Source organism: Electrona antarctica (assembly GCF_951216825.1).
Source record: "Electrona antarctica genome assembly, chromosome: 8".
NCBI lineage: Eukaryota > Metazoa > Chordata > Actinopteri > Myctophiformes > Myctophidae > Electrona > Electrona antarctica.
Genome location: NC_136789.1, coordinates 47,075,800 through 47,096,289, shown reverse-complemented (window position 1 = coordinate 47,096,289; position 20,490 = coordinate 47,075,800). Strand labels below are relative to the sequence as shown.

The 20,490-nt window shown below is 40.8% G+C and overlaps 1 protein-coding gene across 1 annotated transcript; it reads right to left on the bottom strand.

Moving 5' to 3' along the window:
* Positions 1-2,376: 2,376 nt before the first annotated feature.
* vps36 (vacuolar protein sorting 36 homolog) lies at positions 2,377-20,396 on the bottom strand. Its single transcript, XM_079507541.1, has 14 exons — positions 20,198-20,396; positions 17,518-17,586; positions 17,310-17,380; positions 17,018-17,132; positions 15,571-15,660; positions 13,658-13,744; positions 10,338-10,370; positions 9,921-9,998; positions 7,735-7,869; positions 7,548-7,613; positions 7,149-7,213; positions 4,911-4,995; positions 3,118-3,194; positions 2,377-2,900 (listed from the first exon to the last, which is right to left on the bottom strand). The coding sequence occupies exons 1-14, from the start codon at positions 20,291-20,293 to the stop codon at positions 2,819-2,821; spliced, it is 1,149 nt and encodes a 382-aa protein (XP_079363667.1). The 5' UTR covers positions 20,294-20,396; the 3' UTR covers positions 2,377-2,818.
* Between the last annotated feature and the right edge of the window lie 94 nt (positions 20,397-20,490).

The following is a 20,490-nucleotide window of genomic DNA, read 5'->3' as shown; positions in this document are numbered from 1 at the left end:
GTCCAGCACAAAAGCCTCTGGCCATGCTCTGGACAGGGCCTGAATTAGCCAATTGATCACACCTGATCATCCCTGATGATAACAGCGTCTGTACGACGTATACACAAGAATGTTACGAATGGCTTTTGATGTCACATGGGTGGACCATATCACATATGTGGACCTCTACGGAGGGCTGCTGCAGGTCATGGACAAGGTCAGGGAGAGAAGGAAAATAAGCCTGGCAGGGCACTGTGTCAGGCAGCTCCAGAACGGGTGGCAAGCAAACTGACACTATGGGAGCCAACCCAGGGCACAGCTAGGAAGGATAAGAGGCGCACCACCTATGTCACACTGTGGCTTGACAGTGGAACTAGCAAAACCGCTGAGATCAAGACCCTGATGCTGGATAGGAGGGAGTGGAGGGCAGTGACCCAGGAGTCCGCAGTTGGTGTCGGCTAGTCGGCACGCTCACAATCATCATCAAAGCTAGAGTAAGAGACACTCTTGGCAATATTTACTTTCACTGACACTCTTGTGTCATACGTTTGTCATGTTAGATCCCTACACAAAGGTGGCTTGTCATACACCTCAATTGAACAGGAAAGGTGTGCTCAATAGAGCACAAGTCTTTGTCAGGAGGCACGCCAAATAATAACAGTGATGTATGCGGTTAAATTCCTACCTACAGCCACGAAAGACAGCAGCATGTGATTACCATCCTCTCTACTGTCTTCCTCCTTCTCTCTCATACACATTCATTGTCTGTCTACCTCTCTTCATCATACTCTCTGTCTGAAGCATGTGATGATGTGCGTGAGAATGAAACGGCACATGGTTGGGGGGGGGGGTTATAATAAAGGTTCTGATTACATTATCATGGTGAAACCAGAGGAGATGGGCTATGTGGAGACAAATCTTTGGACGGTAAACACATTAGAACTAAGTAGTGTTGCATGCTGTCATCACTAGTACAAACCTGAAGTTACAAAGTTATAGCCTAATACACTATGTGGCAGTGAGATCCTGCACATAATTGTGAACACATTTCTATCATTCAAATTTCTCTGTGATCAGCAGTCTTAATATGAATTGCTTGTCAGTTATGTTTGTATCACCAGGCAATCAAAAGTCGTGATATGCTTCCCTAATGCAAGAAAGTAAGATGATTGGCTAGTTCTGATCCATAGCCTGGTGGGAAGCTTATCCTATAGTCTGGTGGAACGATTGCTCTCTGATAATGAAATATTAAAAAAATGACCTAGTTGTTATTGACCAATTGGAAAGATATTAGAGGGTCCGGTGCGTCCCTGCTGTTAGCGTGCACAAGACATATGACGCTGATGGCCTGGTATGCAAGATTAGCTGCTGACACATACGGGTCGAACACATGATATCTTGGTGGAGATCACGAGCAGCAGTTTTACAGTAGCAATGCAATTTATAGGCTTGCTAAAAAGTAAGAAACATTGTAGAATTACTTTTAGCGAGATTCTCCACCGTTGCAATGTGTTGCAACTGAAGTGATGATGTGTTTGGAGTTGCAGAGCAGATTTGGCACATTATTGTGCCATGTGGTTCCATGGTCTTGTATGCCTAGCATTAACAAACATGGGTAAAACCATCACATTGAAAGGTAGTTTTTAGGGAGACATTTTCCATAATTCTATTTCGGGCATGCCATTACTCATTATAGGCAAACATTTTCAAAATCTTACCAAATAAATAAAATAATAACTTGCTGGTCTACAAGCTTCAGCTTGTATTTTTGCTATTTGTCGTACAACATTGGTCATATATAGGAATAGGGCCTAAGGGGTTAATTACAAGAGCAAGAGACCAGAGGAAGTTAATAAAATTAGGCAAATACACTGCAGTTGGCACAAATTCAGAATACCGATAAATGAGACGAATACATTAAATGATCTGTTTGATTTTCCATAACCTCCTCTAACTTTACATGACACTTAACTGAGGCTGATTATCCTACAGTACAGCAGAACAGTAACTTTTAGTGCCTAGAGACTATGTTTTAGATGCAAGGATGTCAGCTCGGTGAAGTACAAAAAAAAGAAAAAGAAAAAAAAGGTGTATATATATATATGCCATTAACCAATTACCAAAAATCCATTCATCAATTACTGTAACACACAAAATAACTGTTCTAAGGACTGTTATATTGAGTCCTACCCAAATCCTATTAATTTTGGATGAATATTCTTAGACGAACTGTAGAAAATTGCCTGCATAGCTTACAGTTCAACACACTTAAAACACAGAAAACATTGTTCAGTAAACTAAGATATGGTGTAATAGCTTATAATACCAACCAAAGCAGACAGTGCTTATGCATCTGTGTATTCGGACCCCAGAAAGACACAGACTATTCAGTTACTACACTTTGTTTTTACTTCCAGACAATTGGATAAGTATCATCAAACAATTAATGTTGACATTCTGCTGCACCACGTGAATTGACAGAGGTAATGACTTCAATATACTACAATATGCTAGATCTGATTACATTGAGCAAAAAGCATCAATAGAAAAGTTTGTCCAGTCACTGTGATCAACAAGGTGGGTCACCACTCACCAGATGTACAGTCTCTCTGAAAACTTTAATAACTTCAACCCTACTGTCCCTATTCTGGGCATGCCATAATAGGATTGTGTTGTAAGCAGCCTGTAGATTGCTATTTTCAGCAGAGATTTAGTGTAGAGGGAAAAAGGATGTGGCCAAGGATAGCCTCCTGGGGGACCCCGGTCACAATTATTATAGTGACCGGGGTTATTTGATGGATCAGGACTGCATGGTAAATGCAGCTGTGATGTGTGCTGTTCAAAAGAGGTTGGGGTAGAATCTCAGACCCTCAACTGAATCATCTCTACAAATATGACCCATCTTCTCAGCCAGCAATAACCTGGAAGAGGAGGAGAGTGAGGGATTCAGAAAAGAAAGCGAGAAAGGAGACATATAAAAGGAAACAATATACAATATAATACAAATATTAATTATTGCACTTATATTCTGTAGTGTAGACAGTAATGGCATGTACAGTACAGTACACCTGTTCTAATACTGGCAACAACAGAATAATTAACACACTATCACTGCAGTCTCAGTCTTTCAGTGCTCACCGCTCTTTAGAAAGAAGAACAGAGAGACCCAGAAGCTTTGCAAACTCCTGTGCCGTTAATGAACCTTTTTCTGTCACCTGCAAAAGAGAGAGAAAAGAAAAGGGGAGACATCACACTTTTTTCCCCCCAATTGATAAAACATCGTTGTAGACACTTGTCAGAAAGGGTCGTGGGATGAAGTAAGTTTAGCCTTTCCGAGATCGGGATAAAGCATCGTTTGTAACTTCATCACCTCGCTCGACACAGAACAACGAAAATATGGCAGTTTGTTATTGTGAGCTACATCTGGGCTTCATCAGACCTAAAGAAAGTATGTGACCCAAGGATTGTGGTTAAATTATCGGGATCTTAATTTTCAGTGTGTGGATTATCCATCCTTATTTATAGTCTTTTTTTACAGAGTGGATCTGCAAGAGGCTAGCCATCTATGAGAGAGTCTGTGTCTCCGGAGCTAATCTCACAAACCGCTGAACCAATCAGTGCCACACTTATTAGTACCTAGACTAGAGATAGATAGTCTAGATAGATAGTCTAGATAGATAGATAGATAGATAGATGTATGTCACATGGGGCCCACATTAGGGCCGATTCATACTCCTATTTTAGAGCCGAATAAAAGTCGGTTCGGCTCTGTAGAGCCTACAATGTGACGTCATTTGAGGTTCGGGGGGGCGGGTACCATCCTAAAGTCGGCTCTTCGGTGCTACTGAAAATTTCTGACGAGCCGAAATCATTTCGGCGCTACAGCGCCAAAACAGCGGTAAAATAGGAGTATGAATCGGCCCTATGAGCCATGTGCATTTCTATTCCAAAGATCCACATAATTTCCTTTTTTTTAATCTTCCACTCTAACTCAAATGGGTTGTATGGGCAGTACCCTTTTTCTACATTTGGGTTCTGACTAGGCTAGCCCCATCTGTGACCTCACTCACTGCAGTAACTTGGAACTCTGTCACAAATTTAAAAAGGAGTTGACATGTTCCTATGGATGTCTATATAAAGGGTGTGGTAAAATGATATTCTGCCGTGAAACAACATTTAAAATATAAATAAGTGCTCTCCAAATCAGCAGCATTGTCCAGGCGATGAAGTGGAAAGATTTAAACAGTTGTTTGAAAGTGGAATATCATTTTACCACCCCGTTTTTGCTACAGATATCTGCAGGAACATCAATACCTTTAAAGATGGAGTGCCACAATTTTTGTATTTTTCATGTGTTTATGAGGTGACGGTACTTCATTAGACACCCTGGAGTCGTTTTATGTGCAATGGTGTATTAACTTTGTATTTAGGGTTTCTTCCTGGAGGCTGAACCCTTGACAGTCAAACGGGCCAATGAAATAAACAGTAATATAGTGACATCACACTATCAGCCCCTCCCCTAACCCCTCCCCTTTTATCATACAACTACAGCTGTGGGTGGGCTTCAGTTCAGGTAGATCACCACCCATCACCACCCACCAGGCAAACCAGGCATACTTAATGAACTGGTGGGCGTGCCCACATAAAAACAACATTTTAACAAATACTGTAAACTTTTTTGAAAAGATTATACCGCCTTATATAACAATAAGACCTGATGATCATGTTTTAGGGTGGAAAAGAATCGTGGCACTCCATCTTTAAAGTTGCAATGGAAAATAGGTCAATAATCCATCTATTCGTCCAGCAGCCCCTGTCCTGGATTACAACGCTATGTTACAGAGTCCCGAGCTTCAGCAAAGAGGGAGGTCACAGTTGGGGCTCGGCTGGGCCATGTCAGCGTAATGTTATACGGTAGTGTCAGAACATACGTTGTCCAGTGCTGAAGCTATCATTTCTTCTTCACTGTGAGACTGCAGCTGTACCACCATCACACCACTGTCAAACACACGCAACCTACAGCAAGAGAGAGTATAAAGAACAGAGATGGGGTGAGGGAGGGGACGATGGACATGAAAACAAGAGGAAGGATTCATATTGTAACGTGCATATGTGTGATGGTACATTATACAGGTCTTGGGTGCAGGCAGTGGCACGCTGGCTGATTGTTCATTATGACCGAGCAACAGATGCGTAATTGTTGAGTGATACTGTGTGTGTGTGTGTATACAGTTGGAGGCCATCGATATTGTCCTTTTCTTTTTGCTGAGGTTTGCGTGATCTGCGCAAAAGGACAGTTAACCCATTTTGGGCGGGAACCCCTTTTGGTGTTTTAAACATTGTTATAATTTAGCTATTGAAAAATAGCAGATCTACAAGCTCATAGCGCGCCACCGAGTGGCGCGCTACGAGCTTGTAGGTCTGCTATTTTTGAAAAATCGTGAAAATATTTATTTCAGAAAACTGGAGGATTTAGAAGGTTTTTTTTTTAATTTTGAGGTCAGGCCTAAATGGGTCAAATGATGAAGGGACAATATCGGTGGCACCCAACTGTATAGTTTGTATACAGTAGTGTTGTTCCTGTATGTAACACAACGGCACAATGTGTTGTCATGTTCCTGCCCTGCGCCAATGATGTCATCGAGACATTATGATCGGCTATAGGGCTATTTGACTTTGCAAATAAGCAATTCGTCCCTTGGATATCCAAAACAGTTAGTTACTTGTCAAACAAGTTAAAAAAAGAACCAAATTGATCCAGTGCAGTTAGGTTTTTATCCAAAAGCTCTCGTAAATAACATAAAAGAAGAGGATGGAGGATTCCAGTGAGGTGAAAAAAAGCCTTTTTTTTGGGTTTAAGGCATGGCAAAGAACATTACAAAAAGGTCCTCTTTGTAATGTTCTTTGCCATGCCTTAAACCCAATAAAAAAGGCTTTTTTTCACCTCAATGGAACAGAGTGCCTTGGATCCTCTTCTTTTATGTTATTATCTAACCTCGCCAACGAGCACCTGTATTCAGTTCAACAAACAACGGACCACGGCAGCGCTCCCCTCTTCTTCTATTCAGCTCTCGTAAATACTTTTCATAAAATCCATCGACACGCAACTACTTTCAACCTGGCATTACTATTTTGGGAATGTAATGTCATTATAGGTGCAAAGAAATCCCCAAAATAATGTAGCAGAAATAGCAGATACAGTATATGCAATATGTTATATTTTTGTTTTAGACTGTACGGTGAAGTATAAAGTAGGGCTTAATGATTAAAGGATAACCAATAGGCTATTAATGTATGGGGGAAAAAAGCATAGAACGGTGACATATGGATATTACTAAGTTTTCTGTCATACAACAACAAATTGTGATTTGAACTTATACACACTGGACATAACAGATAGAACTAATAGAGAGGACACACTGCAAAATGTGGCAGTGTAAGAAAGGAGCCACATGGGTCCATTATTACACTGTCACTCTCAAGAGTTAAATGAACACACTGAGATTTGCGGTGTGCTAACTTGTTATTAGGCCAGTGCATGGAGAGGAAAACGTGCCAGCATTTCTACGGAATCTCTGGGAAGTTAAAGGAAATGACACAGCCTCAGTGTGACTACTTCCAACAACAGGAAACAGGAAGGAAGTGCCTGGCCGATGCCTGAGAAGCAGGCGCCAGCAGCAGACTGCCCTTCAATGCTCCTCCAATACACATGCACATTGACCTATAAAAACATACATGCAGGCGTGTACACTGTACACAACACAATGAACCACTTCAATTCATTTCAATCCAGTTCAGCTTATTGTCAATCCAACTAACAAAAGTACAGTACATGAATGGTAAGTAAATCACTCTTCACGTGACCACCGCGCTCTGACTGTAGGTGCGCTACCCGTTCAAAACATATCAAAATAACGGTAGTGGGTCGCACACACCAAGACTTCAGTTCAAAATATTTATTGCATTTTTGAACAGGGACAAACGTTTCGGCTATCCAGCCTTCATCACCACACTGATGAAGGCTGGATAGCCGAAACGTTTGTCCCTGTTAAAAAATGCAATAAATATTTTGAACTGGAAGTCTTGGTGTGTGCGGCCCACTACCGTTATTTTGATATAGTATTAAGTAAATCACACATGCAAAACACATAAACAAAGTTCAAACCCACCTCAATGGGAACTTCATTGACTCAAACATCTTGCACGCATTAACCAAATCTTCCGGAGACAGGAGCTGGGTGAAGTGGTGGGGAAAGAGCCAACAGTTAGAATGTAATGGCATAGTAGTGGGGTCCCATACTGTACTGACATTTACTGTATCAATTCGGGGTCCTGGACATGAACAGGTTCAGGACCAGGTGACCACTTTGCAAAGAAGGCAACCTTAGGAGTTAACATTCATGACATATTTCACAACTGGAATAGATTCTTTGCACTATTAGAGACATGCTTGTGTCGTTGCTTGAGTCGTTGTGTAAATGGGGGTTTTGCTGCAGTTTTAGGCATGTCGTTGAACTGATAATTGATCTAAAGTTCCTGGGGAGGAATGTTCATGTTCAGCATCTTACTTCCAGTCCTCTGGCTCGGTTGACAAGACAGTACACCTCAGTCAGAGCCATCATGCCACCACGCTCCTAAAAGAGTGAGTGAGACATAAATAAGTGATAAAAGAAGTACAGTATATTATATCTGCTATTATACACACAAGAGAAAAGGTATATACAGTTAATGTACTTATATGCACAGCACACAAACCTCCAGAGGGGCCTGGAGCATATCTGCCAGTTGTTTGGCCAGCTGCATATGGTAGTGTGTTCCAGATCCATGTGTTTCTCTGGTCACAGGGTTGGCAATACCCATGCTCAGCAGATAGGACTTAAAACGGATGGTCTGTAAAGGACAACAGTCTTGTTGATAGGCACAAACACTTATATCAACACTTTATAGGACTATTATTGCTTAATGTAAGTCGCTCTGGATTAAGAGCGTCTGCTAAATGCCTAAATTGTAAATTGTAGGACATTTTTGAGGACATTTGAGAGTCAAGTTTAAGGCTGTACAACACACTCTGTTTATCCCTCTCAACCTGTTTCTTTGTTTATTATTAAAAAAAATCACACCCGTGTGAACTGAGTGGTGTAAGGTCTTATATAGACTGATCAGCTGTGGTCTGACGTAATGTCTGACGTAATGAAATCACACCCGTGTGAACTGGGTGACCATAGCAACCGTGCTCATTTTTTGGTACGAACAGACAGACAGACAGACACGTAAACTAACAAAGCCAGTCGTAGGAGTGGTTTACACCACTCAAAAATCTAAAATGTAATAAACAGAACGCTTAAAAAAGGCTGTACAACACAATGTGCGAGTCTCTGAAAGCCTATGAAGTGCTCATGAAATATAGAATGCAATACATAATAAATTGCTTCCTTCATACCATGTGCTATAGATACGCTCAATTTGCACACAATCTGATGTTGCATCCGACCTTTCATATTGTTCACATGCATCTACTAGACATACAGTAACTACAGCAACTAGACATCTCTGTCTGGCTCCATATACGTAGATATTTGTCATTTGATCTACTTCTATTGCTTTATCAGGTCTTAATGCTTTTATGTACAGTCAGCCAGGTATGTTAATGTTCTGTGTTTTAGCCCATGGCTTCCGAAATTACGCCATGTGGCAGCCAAGTCTATGGACTTTTAATGTTTGTTTAGAGCCTAATTAAAAATAACCGGTCGGACATTAATGTTTGTTTAGGGTAGTTATGATATCATTTTTATTATCACCGCCAGGAGGTCATGCGTTCAGCCATAGTCCTGACTACTGGTAATCATACACCGCACTACTATTTCATGGCTGTAGGTAGAAATGTATCCTCATACATTGCGGTTATTACTAGTGCAGGAGATCTGCACTCGATTTTGTCTATAATAAAGATCTGAACGGATGTCTCCACAATGCGACAGAAGCAAGTTACAGTAGCTATACTTTCATCTATGTCAAATTGACCATATAGTGGCATGTTTGAAAATAATGGAGTTTATGCACACACACACGCACACACACATAAGACACCCCCATTTTCTGCACAATGGCTCTTCTATGGACCTCTGCCTGGAATTTGCATACAAGTATGCAAGACTCTTAGTTTCAGGCCTGAGGAATTTATTTTAGTCCCATATTGAAGAAAGTGGGTAACGCAAAACCTCCTCAATCCTAGAAAGCTTATTAGAAGAGCAAAAAGCTCATCACATGGTCAGCCACTGAAGCTTAAAAAAAAAGTTTGCTTAACTCTCTTGGCCAGCAATGTGAAAATGCATACAGGCCCTGAGACATAACTGATGACATGGAATCCAGCCTCCCATGTTATTGTTGGCATCACTTTTCTGTAACATCCCCTCCGCTGTGACATGACTTACTGTCAATATACTGTACAATGGTCTATAGGTTGTGGAATAACAAGGAAGCATGTGTCATTAAGTGCCCCCTCTGGACAGCCGTGGAGGGGGGAGGATATAGGTTTGCGCTTCGTCTGTCCTTCCGTATGTCTAAAATCCCATCTGTTGCATTTCTCCTAGACCAAACTTGGTACAGGATGGTTACATCTAGTGTCATGTACCAAATGTACGGTCGGTAGATCACCTTGAACTACTTTTGGTATGGAATCTGGACAGCCATTGAGATTGGGGTTCTCTCAGTCGCAATCACTATTTTGTCTATTGGGGAACAATACATTGCTTTGTTTTTAATGTGATGCAAAATGCCACCACATACAGTGTTCATTTGAATGTATTACTTGCATATATTTGAGCATGTATTGCATGTCTGCACAGCAATATTTTCATTTTGTATTCTTGGGCTTGATGCTGACGTCACATCTATACGTCTCATGAAGGATGATGAATGTCATAATGGTATATGACTCATACCTCATCCTCACTGATGTCACCCTGCTTGTCTTTGATCTTGTTGGCTATGGACTTAGACAGCTCCACCATCTGTTTGGCCTGTTGGAGAAAAGGACTTTCATACCGTTTTGGTAAACCTCAGCACAAAACGGATGACACATAACAGTAGCCGACATTGGTCCGATGACCCCCAAGTTAAGGTTAATATACTGTACTCCATCACACAATGGTGTCATTTGCTGAGAATGAGACACTTTATTCTGGACATCAGTTCTGTCGGCAAGCAACACCGTCGTAATGCAGAGTATAAATTAGGCTTAAACAACAGCTGGAAGTCATCAACACACAACGAGTAAAGTGGATCATTCAAGACCATTAATTCCTTTAGGAATCAACAGCTATAAGAAGCAAAGAAAATGACAAAGCAGTTTTTCTTACCTTCACCATTAGTTTACTGAGGTCCTCGAAGGCCTGAGAAGGAAGTAGAAACCAAAAATTGTTGATAGGGACAAAATATGTAAACAATTCAAAAACCAGAAAAACCACACGACCAGAGATTTAATTTATATGTAATTCCAGAGCACACCCCCCAGACTCACACGACCCCCCCCCCCCCCCCCCCTCTCTCTCTCACTGACATTAAAATCTGACATTTTAAGCTCCTCAATGCTCTGCTCCCTTTTTAATCAAGCCAACTATGTGGACATTCCAAACATACATTATCAACTTAACTGTAGCTCTACATGTAGTGTACTGTAGTATAACACATGACAAAATGTTGATGCTTCAACAATGGTCACAGTTGCTCCAGTATTGCATTACAATATACTAGAAATATTCCTCTGATCCCTGACCTAAAGTTTTCTCCAAAAGTTCCAGTTATATCTATATGCTGGGCTGGCACATTGCTAAAACGTAGTGGGTAATGTGAAACTAGTGACTTATTTCAGTCCCTGGGCACTGAAGACTGAACCCACCTGCTTCTGGTACTTAGAAGGATCGGTTAAATCAATGCAGAAAACACATTTCACTGTATGTGCAAATATATAGTGACAATTACCCCAAAAGAGTGGGGACTCGGGAGCAAATTATTACTGTGATTATTATTAATAATAATTCATTATTACTTTAATGATAATGATAATGAACTTTATTTATATAGCACCTTTCAAAACAAGGTTCCAAAGTGCTGCACAGAGCAAGGTTAAAAAACAACATATAGCAAGTCAAGATCAAAAGCAATATGAAAAAGAGAATAAACACAAACAAAAAAGCAGCATTTGCGTATATAAAATCGCCTATAAAACAACAAAGGTAGGTTTTCAAAAGTGACTTAAACAGAGGCACGGATGGTGCTAACCTTAAATGCACCGGCAGTGCGTTCCATAATCTAGGAGCCCGGGTGGCAAAGGCCCGATCACCCCGGGTAAGGTTCGTCCTAGGGACCCCCAGGAGGGCCTTATCCCATGATCTGAGGATGCGCTCAGATTTAGGAGGGGGCAGTATTTCAAGGATGTAGAGAGAGGCCAGCCCATTTAGGGCTTCATATGTAATAAGTATTTTTTTTAAATCGCATCTGGCAGTCACAGGCAGCCAGTGAAGAGCGGCAAGTATAGATGTGATATGATCTTGTTTCTTTGTGTTGGTAAGCAGTCCGAGTCGGGCAGCAGAGTTCTGTATTAAATGTAGACATAATGTGATTTTCTTACTAAGGCCGGAGTAGAGGGAGTTGCAGTAATCAAGGCTTTTTTGGGCTAATAGGAAAGGCTTGATTTTTGCAATGTTCTTTAACTGGAAATAGCAAGAGTGAACAACAGACACCACAGACGAAAAACAGTCTAAGTCCAAATTTCATTCTGACCCCTCCACGAAAAGGCCTCGTTGTCCTGAACCCTTATCTATCATTTATACATTATGGATCAATAGTGTGGACTTAGACTCTTTTTCGTCTGTGGCATTCTGTTGTTACCCGTTTATTGAAAGCTCAGTCTGAATCAAAAATCACACGCAGATTACTGGCTGCGCGTGTGACATTTGTGGAAAGGGAATGATTTCAGTTTTTGACTGGTTTAGTTGAAGATAATTCTGTGTCATCCAGTCTTTGATGTCGGAGAGACAGGCCAGAAGGTGTGACATGTTGCCTGAGCCTGGTTTTAGTGGAAAGCATAACTGAGTATTGTCCGCAGTGAACGTTTATGTTGTGACTCGTGAGTGCGAATGCCGTTGCCAATAGAGCACCGAAGTCTGACGTCAATATCGGTAGAGGGCGCAAATCCACAGGTTCATGTACTTTTTATTTGCATTGTAATCCCCATAATGGCCGTTTCACTCATATGGATATGAAGAAATCAACTGACTGAGAGAAAACGTTACTGCTACTGAATTAGTTACATTTTCGCTAGAAACAGACTGTATCATATATGAGTGACTGACTGTCTCAAACGATACAGAGACACCTCCCTGACAAACGCCGAGACAGCTTGTTTATTTTTGGACCACAATGCTTATATGAAACGATTTTAAGATCACGTTATTCTCCATAGAGAAATTACTTCCGTGAACCATGGGAATCGATGGGGATGAGTGAGTGACGTCAGGACTTCGGCACTCTATAGGAAGCATGTAAATACTGAACAGTAGTGGACCTAAGATTGAGCCCTGTGGGACTCCACAAGTGAAGGGGGAAACCTCTCCAATAGTGACAGAAAAGCACCTTCCCGTAAAGTAGGAGCTAAGTGCCAGATCACTGATCCCAACCCAGTGCTCCACTCCAGTCTCTCTATTAAAATGGAGTGAACTACGCCTACGGTATCAAAAGCGGAGCTAAGGTCCAGAAGAATTAAAACTGAGCAGTCCCCAGAATGAGCGGCAAGGAGTAGATCATTAGTGACCTTTAAAAGAGTAGTCTCAGTGCTACGGAGGGAGGGTGCAGACACCAAAAGCAATGTTACAATTCATATGGGAAATCAATTGGTTAGAAACTACTTTCTCTAAAACTTTAGCTACAAATTAGACTTTAGAAATGGGTCTAAAATGGAGAAATTATGGAGATCGCCTGCTTGCATAAACAGTGAGAAAATGGAACTAACTATTCTGAAATATGTTGTACCAAGTTTCCATGTGATTATTCCCATGAGATTCATGTCCAGACTGCAAAGAGTGGAAGTAAACTGACCTTGTATTGTTAAGGTTGTACAGGAGGACAGATTGAGAGTTCACAAGTCACACACAATGGCAGTTTAACTACCTAGTATTAACTACCTCTATTGTGTGTACACACACAGAGCAGCTGCACAGCAGCACATTAGGGTACACGTATACAGTCTACAGGGGTAGGGAGAGATAGCGGTGAGACTTAAGGATGCCAGGCTGAAAGTAGTTTAAATATTATTATTACAATTTCTGTGTTTGGAAATGATTGTGGACAATGTACTGACATGAAAAAACAATACTTACTTATGCTCTTCGCCCACTGGGGCATACGGCATCAAACTTCTATATTTAGATCAATTATAATCATACAGTCTACCCTACTGTAAAATTGAAATTGAAGTTAAATTCATGTAATGTCTGGCACACTACCTGGCACACCAAGAAGAATGTTGAGTGCCAAAGCAGCTTTGATGTCTACAATTGGAATCTCCCATTGAGCAGAGAGAGAAAATAGATTCTCAGCTGGAGTATGAAGCCAGTGAGTACAGCAACACAGACACTGAGCAGCTAAAAAAGAATCCCTTGACGCACTCAGTTGCGTTTACCTCAGAGATGTTTTTGTCTGTTTCCTTCCTCTTCTCCTCGATCTTCCTCTCAATGCCAACAATCCCCACGGCACGCGTCCTTCCCGCCTGCATGGACACCACCACCGGCCCCCGCATGAGGAAGAAAATGCATTTGAGACAAAAAAAGAAACCACTTAACACAAATAGGAACACATGCCAAAACCTGAAATACATACATCCATATGTCTCACACACACACACACACACACACACACACACACACACACACACACACACACACACACACACACACACACACACACACACACACACACACACACACACACACACAGCACTTACGTACTCAAAGTAAGACACTAGAGCACGTTTATTGCACTGACGTTTTGCTGCGTCTTGCTGACAAGAAAGACGCTTCTATTTGAAGTGGCCAGGTAAAATATTTTACTACCTGTTGTTACTTTGTTGTACATACCAGTAGGTAGGGGACAAAAGTAAATTACATAGAATTTTGTGACTCACATAAGTAACTGGCAAGTTGGCAACTAAAGGAATTTTGTGACTCACGTGAGCAACTGGCAATTAAATGCTAATAAATGATCTGCTTTAATTACAGTGTTATTGCCTGATAGAAGACCGCTGTTCTTAACAGACCAGTGTTCTGCGTCTGTTTACATTGCGTGAAGCAGAATCTTGTAAGCTAATAAAACATTTTAAAGTCAGTATTTCATGTCACATTATTTATTTTGTTCTGTAAGTAGCCATGTAATGTACAGCGAGGCATCATGGCCTCACATTTCTTAACATATAACCTTTTATTCTCCAAAACATTCTCCAAGGTTAATCTGAACTTCCACACCAGGCTACGATGAAATTACTGCTGATGCATTTCTCATTTCAGATAAACGGGGAATGCAAAAGCCAGTCATATAAATAGTGAAATGTGATGATACCTTAACCCAGTGGTTCACAAACGTTTTTGTCCATGCACCCCCATTAGCATGATGCCATACAGTTGGATTATTGCAAATTAAAGAAATATTAATTCAAGAAATTAAAACAAATATTGAATAGCCTAACAAAAGGCAATATACCAGTAATGTCTGCAGTTGCATTATTGCACATAGCCAAAATGGAATATTAATATTATTCCTGCCATTCCTTTTCATTTTAGGGATACACACAAACCTATAAAAGTTGACAGATATTGTTTGAGAATATTGTGGTTTGTAGCTGTCGAGCCCTATTATATAGGAACAATGATGCCATCCTGTGGTGACAGCCAACATTGCTTTATCACTTCAGAATCTACCGTTCACACACCTAAACTTAGTGCATTCAAATAGTCAAAAGAGGGAAAAAGGGTTATTTCCTTTCTAAGCTTAATTCCTTTCATAGCCAGTGTTGTTAGAAAGCATGAGGCCAAGGAAAGGCATGAAGGAGAATTCATCATGGAATTAGGAAAAGACAACCACGGTGCTAAGAGAATCTGACTAACTTGCTGCTTAGATACTTTCAGGTCAGTTAACTCTGTTAGGAGCCTTCCAAAGTTAAAAAGACTATTTGACGGCACTCTAAGACAATGGAGAGGAGGATATTGTTAATCCATTGAGACCTGGAACGCATCCATGTCACGTTAGCGTTTAACCACATTAACCATTAACCCATTTTGGGGCGGGAACCCCTTTTGGTGTTTTAAACATTGTTATAATTTAGCTATTGAAAAATAGCAGATCTACAAGCTCATAGCGCGCCACCGAGTGGCGCGCTATGAACTTGTAGTTCTGCTATTTTTTAAAAATTGTTAAAATGTGCCTCAAATCTTTCAGAAAATTGTCATGATTTAGAAAACATTTTTTTTTAATTTCGACATCAGGCCTGAATGTGTTAATATGGGATGGGAAAGAGGCTTGTGCTCAACAGCAGCTTCTGACCTGGGATCTGGTTGCCGCTGGCATAGGCTGTGACGCTGGTGTATTCTCCCATCTCTTCCGTGTCATCTCCTCTGTCAGCCTCCTGTAGAACTTCACACAAAGTAAAACATGTGTTAGTTTCTGTCAATACTGGGAATTCACTGATAAATCTAGATATCTGATGCTTTATATAAGCTATATAAACACCAGCCAATACTGACATCGTGTTATACTTCTGTCAATTTTGATTTCACTTGTGAGATACATAAACCTTCAAAATAACACATCCCTTCAATGTAATGTACCAAAGTTGAACATTTCAGACATATATGGCACATTTAAAATGTCTGCCCATTACATTACATCCGATAGCGGAGTGGTTATGGCAAGTATGCCTGACATGATACTGATGACACTGAGCAACAGTCTCTGATGCCGGACAGCGAGTCCTGGGTTTGATTCCTGAGCCCAGCGGGCGCACCTTTTCTGTATGTCACTCCCTGATATTCTCTCCCAGTTGCCTGTCTCTCTACACTGTGTACCATCAATAAAGGCAGACAAAAGCCCAAAATATCTTTAAAAAAATAAAAGTGTAACAGAAAGGTCCTCTGTTACTGTTAGTTATTTTGCACATGTATTTGTATTTTTGTAACCATGATTGATCTAATTACACAGCATAATGGCACTTTGGTAGCTTATTTTGCACAGTCATGATTTTATTGTTGAATGCATTGTTCTTTCCTGGTTAGCGAAGACTCAGCCAATCAGTTCTATCTGGGGAGACAAATAAATTAAAATGTTTGGGGTGTGGTAATCATGATGGGCATGTGCAATATGCTTGAGAAGTGCAATAATGTGAAGTTTTAATGTTGAGGTTTGATTTTTCAGTAAAGATTGGGCTGGACCATGTCAGGATAACAAAGAGGGGTTACGATGTGCTGTTGTGATTGCTTATTTATGTTGTAGTGTGAAGGGATTATGATATATGAAAAGAGAGGGTCAAACTTTGACCAGATGAAGAGCCTTGGCTCGAAACGTCGTCAATAAATGTATCTTTTGGAGCATATGAGTGTGCGGGTTCCCTCTCTTTTCATGTAATTTTTCGAACCCAGCACCTCCACAAAGTGATGTGCGTATTTTACTATAGTTTCTAAGGGATTATGATATACCTTGTGTAGTTCACAGAGACTTATAATATTCGTATGGCTTAAGGTTATTTATTTATATGCATGTATTGTGTGTTTAGTCATGTATTTGATTGTATGTTCAAACATCCCTGTAGAATGGTATAGTCCAGGCTCATTATCTCAGCTGGGTATAAAAGGCGGTGGACTGGAGTCTGTGCTGTGAGTGGAGCGTCAGGTGCTCCTGGTTATTGTGTTGAATAAATATACCATATGGTTACACCAGACCAAAGGCCTCTGTACTCACTCAGACCGCTAAGATGGGCATTCTCACAAATGCTTACCTCAATCTGCCCATGTTCTTTGAAGGACAACTTGATGTAAGAAAACTTGCTGTGTTGGTAAGGACCTGGCTCCTTGTTTGCAGGTGCTGCGTGGAGATGGATGACTATTTTTGCACTGAAAGATAGAGTACAGTTATCAATTTTCCACCAGCATCATGGTTAATTGTTATGCACATTTTCTAGCATACTAGTAAGTATAAGCACATACTGTAAGTATGAGCAGTTGAGCACGGTACATCCACACACTACAGTAAATTTAAGCACAGTACAGTACGGTATTCTCAACATTCACCTTTTTCCTATTCCTGCTGCTTGCTCCTCAAATAAGATGATTTGTGACAGTGGAATTGCTATGCAGCATTCCTAGAGAAGACAACAGAAGCACCAATAGACTCAGCACAATGATGTTTAAATAATAAGCACAAGACCACAAGTACCAATTTGCCTACTAAAGGGCATTTGAGCAGCACAGTACATGGCACACCATGCTCTTCTCTTACATGGTTCTTAATGTCCCTCCATATCAGTCGATGGGTGGTGAGCATAGCGACTCCAACATCCAGCTTGGCCTGGCAGAATGAGAGAACCAGACAGGGGGAGGTCATTTTCTGCTAGCAACATAGCAGGAGTCAAGACTACCGGTTAGCTCCTTTCGGGAGCCTCGATTACCTTTTCTGTATTTGGGACGTCGGCACCCTAGGGTCCCTTGGATGTCAATCCACTCTCCATGGTATCTCTGTCTGGTCACGGACAAATATAACGTCTCTCGAGTGTTGATGAGATGTGTCAAATATGCAACAAGGTGCAGTAGGAGACCTCGGAAACTTGTGTGAATCGGCACTAATCGGCGTTGCCATTACGTTTTTTTAATCTATTTTCGAGATTTTGGCTTCTCTGAAATTCTCTCTTCCTCACTTCCCATGTCCCACCTCCCGTGCGGTGATTGGCTAGCTCCGCATCGTAGTTACGCAATATGCTGGATGTTTTTAATGCTGTAGTGGGTCTATTTAACTCCTGTTATGGCCCAATCTTTAGCTTTGTCAATTTCAAAATAAGAAATGTTTCCTCTTTAAACTGTTTATAAAATGTCTGAGCCAAGATACAGCAACGTGCAGCTACTGTAGCCAATCGTGGTGTGGGAGGTGGGACATGGGAAGTCAAGGAAGAGAATTTCAGAGAAGCCAAATTTTCAAAAATAGATAAAAAATACTTAACGTTAACGCCGATTAGCACCGATTCACACAAGTTTCCACGGTCTCCTACTGCACCTTGTTGCATATTTGAAACATCTCATCAACACTCAAGCGACATATTTGTCTGTGACCAGACAGGGGTACCAGTGCGTACCATGGAGAGTGGATTGACATTCAAGGGACCATAGGGTACCGAGTCTACCGACCTCCCAAATACATAGATTACATAAATAGAATAGTTAACCAAATACCCATGCACCTGTCTAAATACTTCCTTAATGTCAACGAAGTCCACTCCCACAACACCAGAGGGAGTTCAACAAACCATGTGCAACCCAGATTCGGTACAAACAAGGGATTAAATTCATATCGCTCCTATGCCACCAAAATGTGGAACGCCCTACCAACAGTCATAAAGATTATTAAAGACATGCGAATCCTTTGACTCCTTCAAAACTGCTCTCAAAGGGCACCTACGGACGGCTGCAATTCGAAACTGGCCCCCGTAAAATCTGAATCCCCCACCCACCCCTGTTTCCCGTCACTGTATATATTTCTTTTCCCTTTTTACCTCCTATGATGATTTCTTTTTGACTATATAGTTGTGTATATTCGTACATCTCTAAATGTTTTGATGAATTGAAAATTGGTTGGCCCTATTGTAAACAAGTGTAATGCTTTATGGTGTCGTCCACTCACTGTTAACAGTTTTTGTATTGAGTTGTACTTGAAATGTACTGTAATTCTGCAAACTGTTAATAAATCAATCAATCAATCAAAAAAAGGGTCCAGAAAGGGGCTACAAACATGTCATCTTGCTATTATAGTACACTCCACTTAACCATAGTTTTTCCAGTGCTAAAGAGGAGTGAGCCATATCCCTCAACATTTTACCCTCAACATCTTCATCATCATCATCATCATCATCAAAGGATTACCTGCAGTATTTGTAAGATGTTTCTATTGTTCATTAACCTTAAAGCCAATACAACTACATCTGTACCTGCATGTAGGATTATAGGACAAATAGAACAAAGAATATGAATGTAATATTTATTTTTAAATCACCTATGAGATTAAAAGAGTACAGTGTTCAGTGATGCAAATAGCCTGCCCTGCATCCTGCATCCTTACGCTAACCACACCAAAGGGTCAAGACGGTTTTAGCGTTGTCCCTGCGGTGTGATATGTCTTGTTGCATGTTGACCCACATTGACCCTACTGATTCAACGCATGGAATTCAATGGCCCAAACCACACCAAAGGGTTGAGACGGTTTTAGCGTTAACTCCTCGTTTCTTTGGATCCAAGGAGTTGCATGGTGACCCTTTGGTGTGGTTAGGGCTTGTCTTTAGACGCACTAAATTGAGAAAAGGATGCAATCATGTCACCCTCCGGGGGTCCTGGGATGCAATACTGTGCTCAGTACTGTACGTCTGAAGACTCATAAAATGTCCATGGGAACTAAAGGACCGCCCCTGGGTCCTGGCCTGGGACCCATTACATTGAAAACCTATTTACATCACTGACTGTTACCTTTTAGACTGACAAATGTGTAGCTATTCTTTAATCATAATGTATGCAGTCAGAATAAGAGTAAAAGTACCATGGTGGCTTTGATTTAATACATTTGTATTTATTGTATTTGAATAGCAGCCTAATCAGCATCTGAGCAAGATGTAATAATGTATTTTTGAATTAATTATTCATCTTTAATGTATTTTTTGTTAGTTAGAATATACCTCAAATCTAATGTATATGGTGATAGCTAAATAAGTGCCATAATTTACTCATGTTAAGTACTTTACACGCTGGCTGGATAAAAGTGTCGCAGTGTCAGTGCTACTAAAGGGGAGAAAACAAACCACTTAAAATAAATATCCATATTACTGACTCATAGATATTGGTTTATTCGTTTGGTTTTGTTCATTGTTATGTTTTCGAGAAAGTTTATAACGTTGTCTGCAAACATTGCTGTACCTTCTTACCTTATCATCCCCGTCATATAATTTCACGCCGCGTTGCTGAATAACCATCGTCTCATTCATCTCCAGGAGACCATTCGACCATGTAAATCTGTCCATGTTTTACTCATTCAAAAAATAACTTGTGTTTATTCCACTTTTACTGCTGTCATTACTCTTCTATGTTTACTTCCTGACTCCTGTACTGTCCCAAAAATATTATGAGCCTGGTACGACGGTGTCGTGCGCCAGAAATATCCGATCTACAAGCTTACAACGCATCGCTGAGGCGGTGCGTTGTGAGCTTGTAGATCGGA

Coding starts and splice junctions, on each gene's coding strand:
- vps36 (XM_079507541.1), bottom strand. CDS start 20,293: ATGGACAGATTTACATGGTCGAATGGTCTCCTGGAGATGAATGAGACG. Junction 3,195..4,910: donor TAGCTTCAGCACTGGACAAC/GTATGTTCTGAC, acceptor TCTCTTTTGCAG/GTGACAGAAAAAGGTTCATT. Junction 2,901..3,117: donor GTTCTTCTTTCTAAAGAGCG/GTGAGCACTGAA, acceptor CTCCTCTTCCAG/GTTATTGCTGGCTGAGAAGA.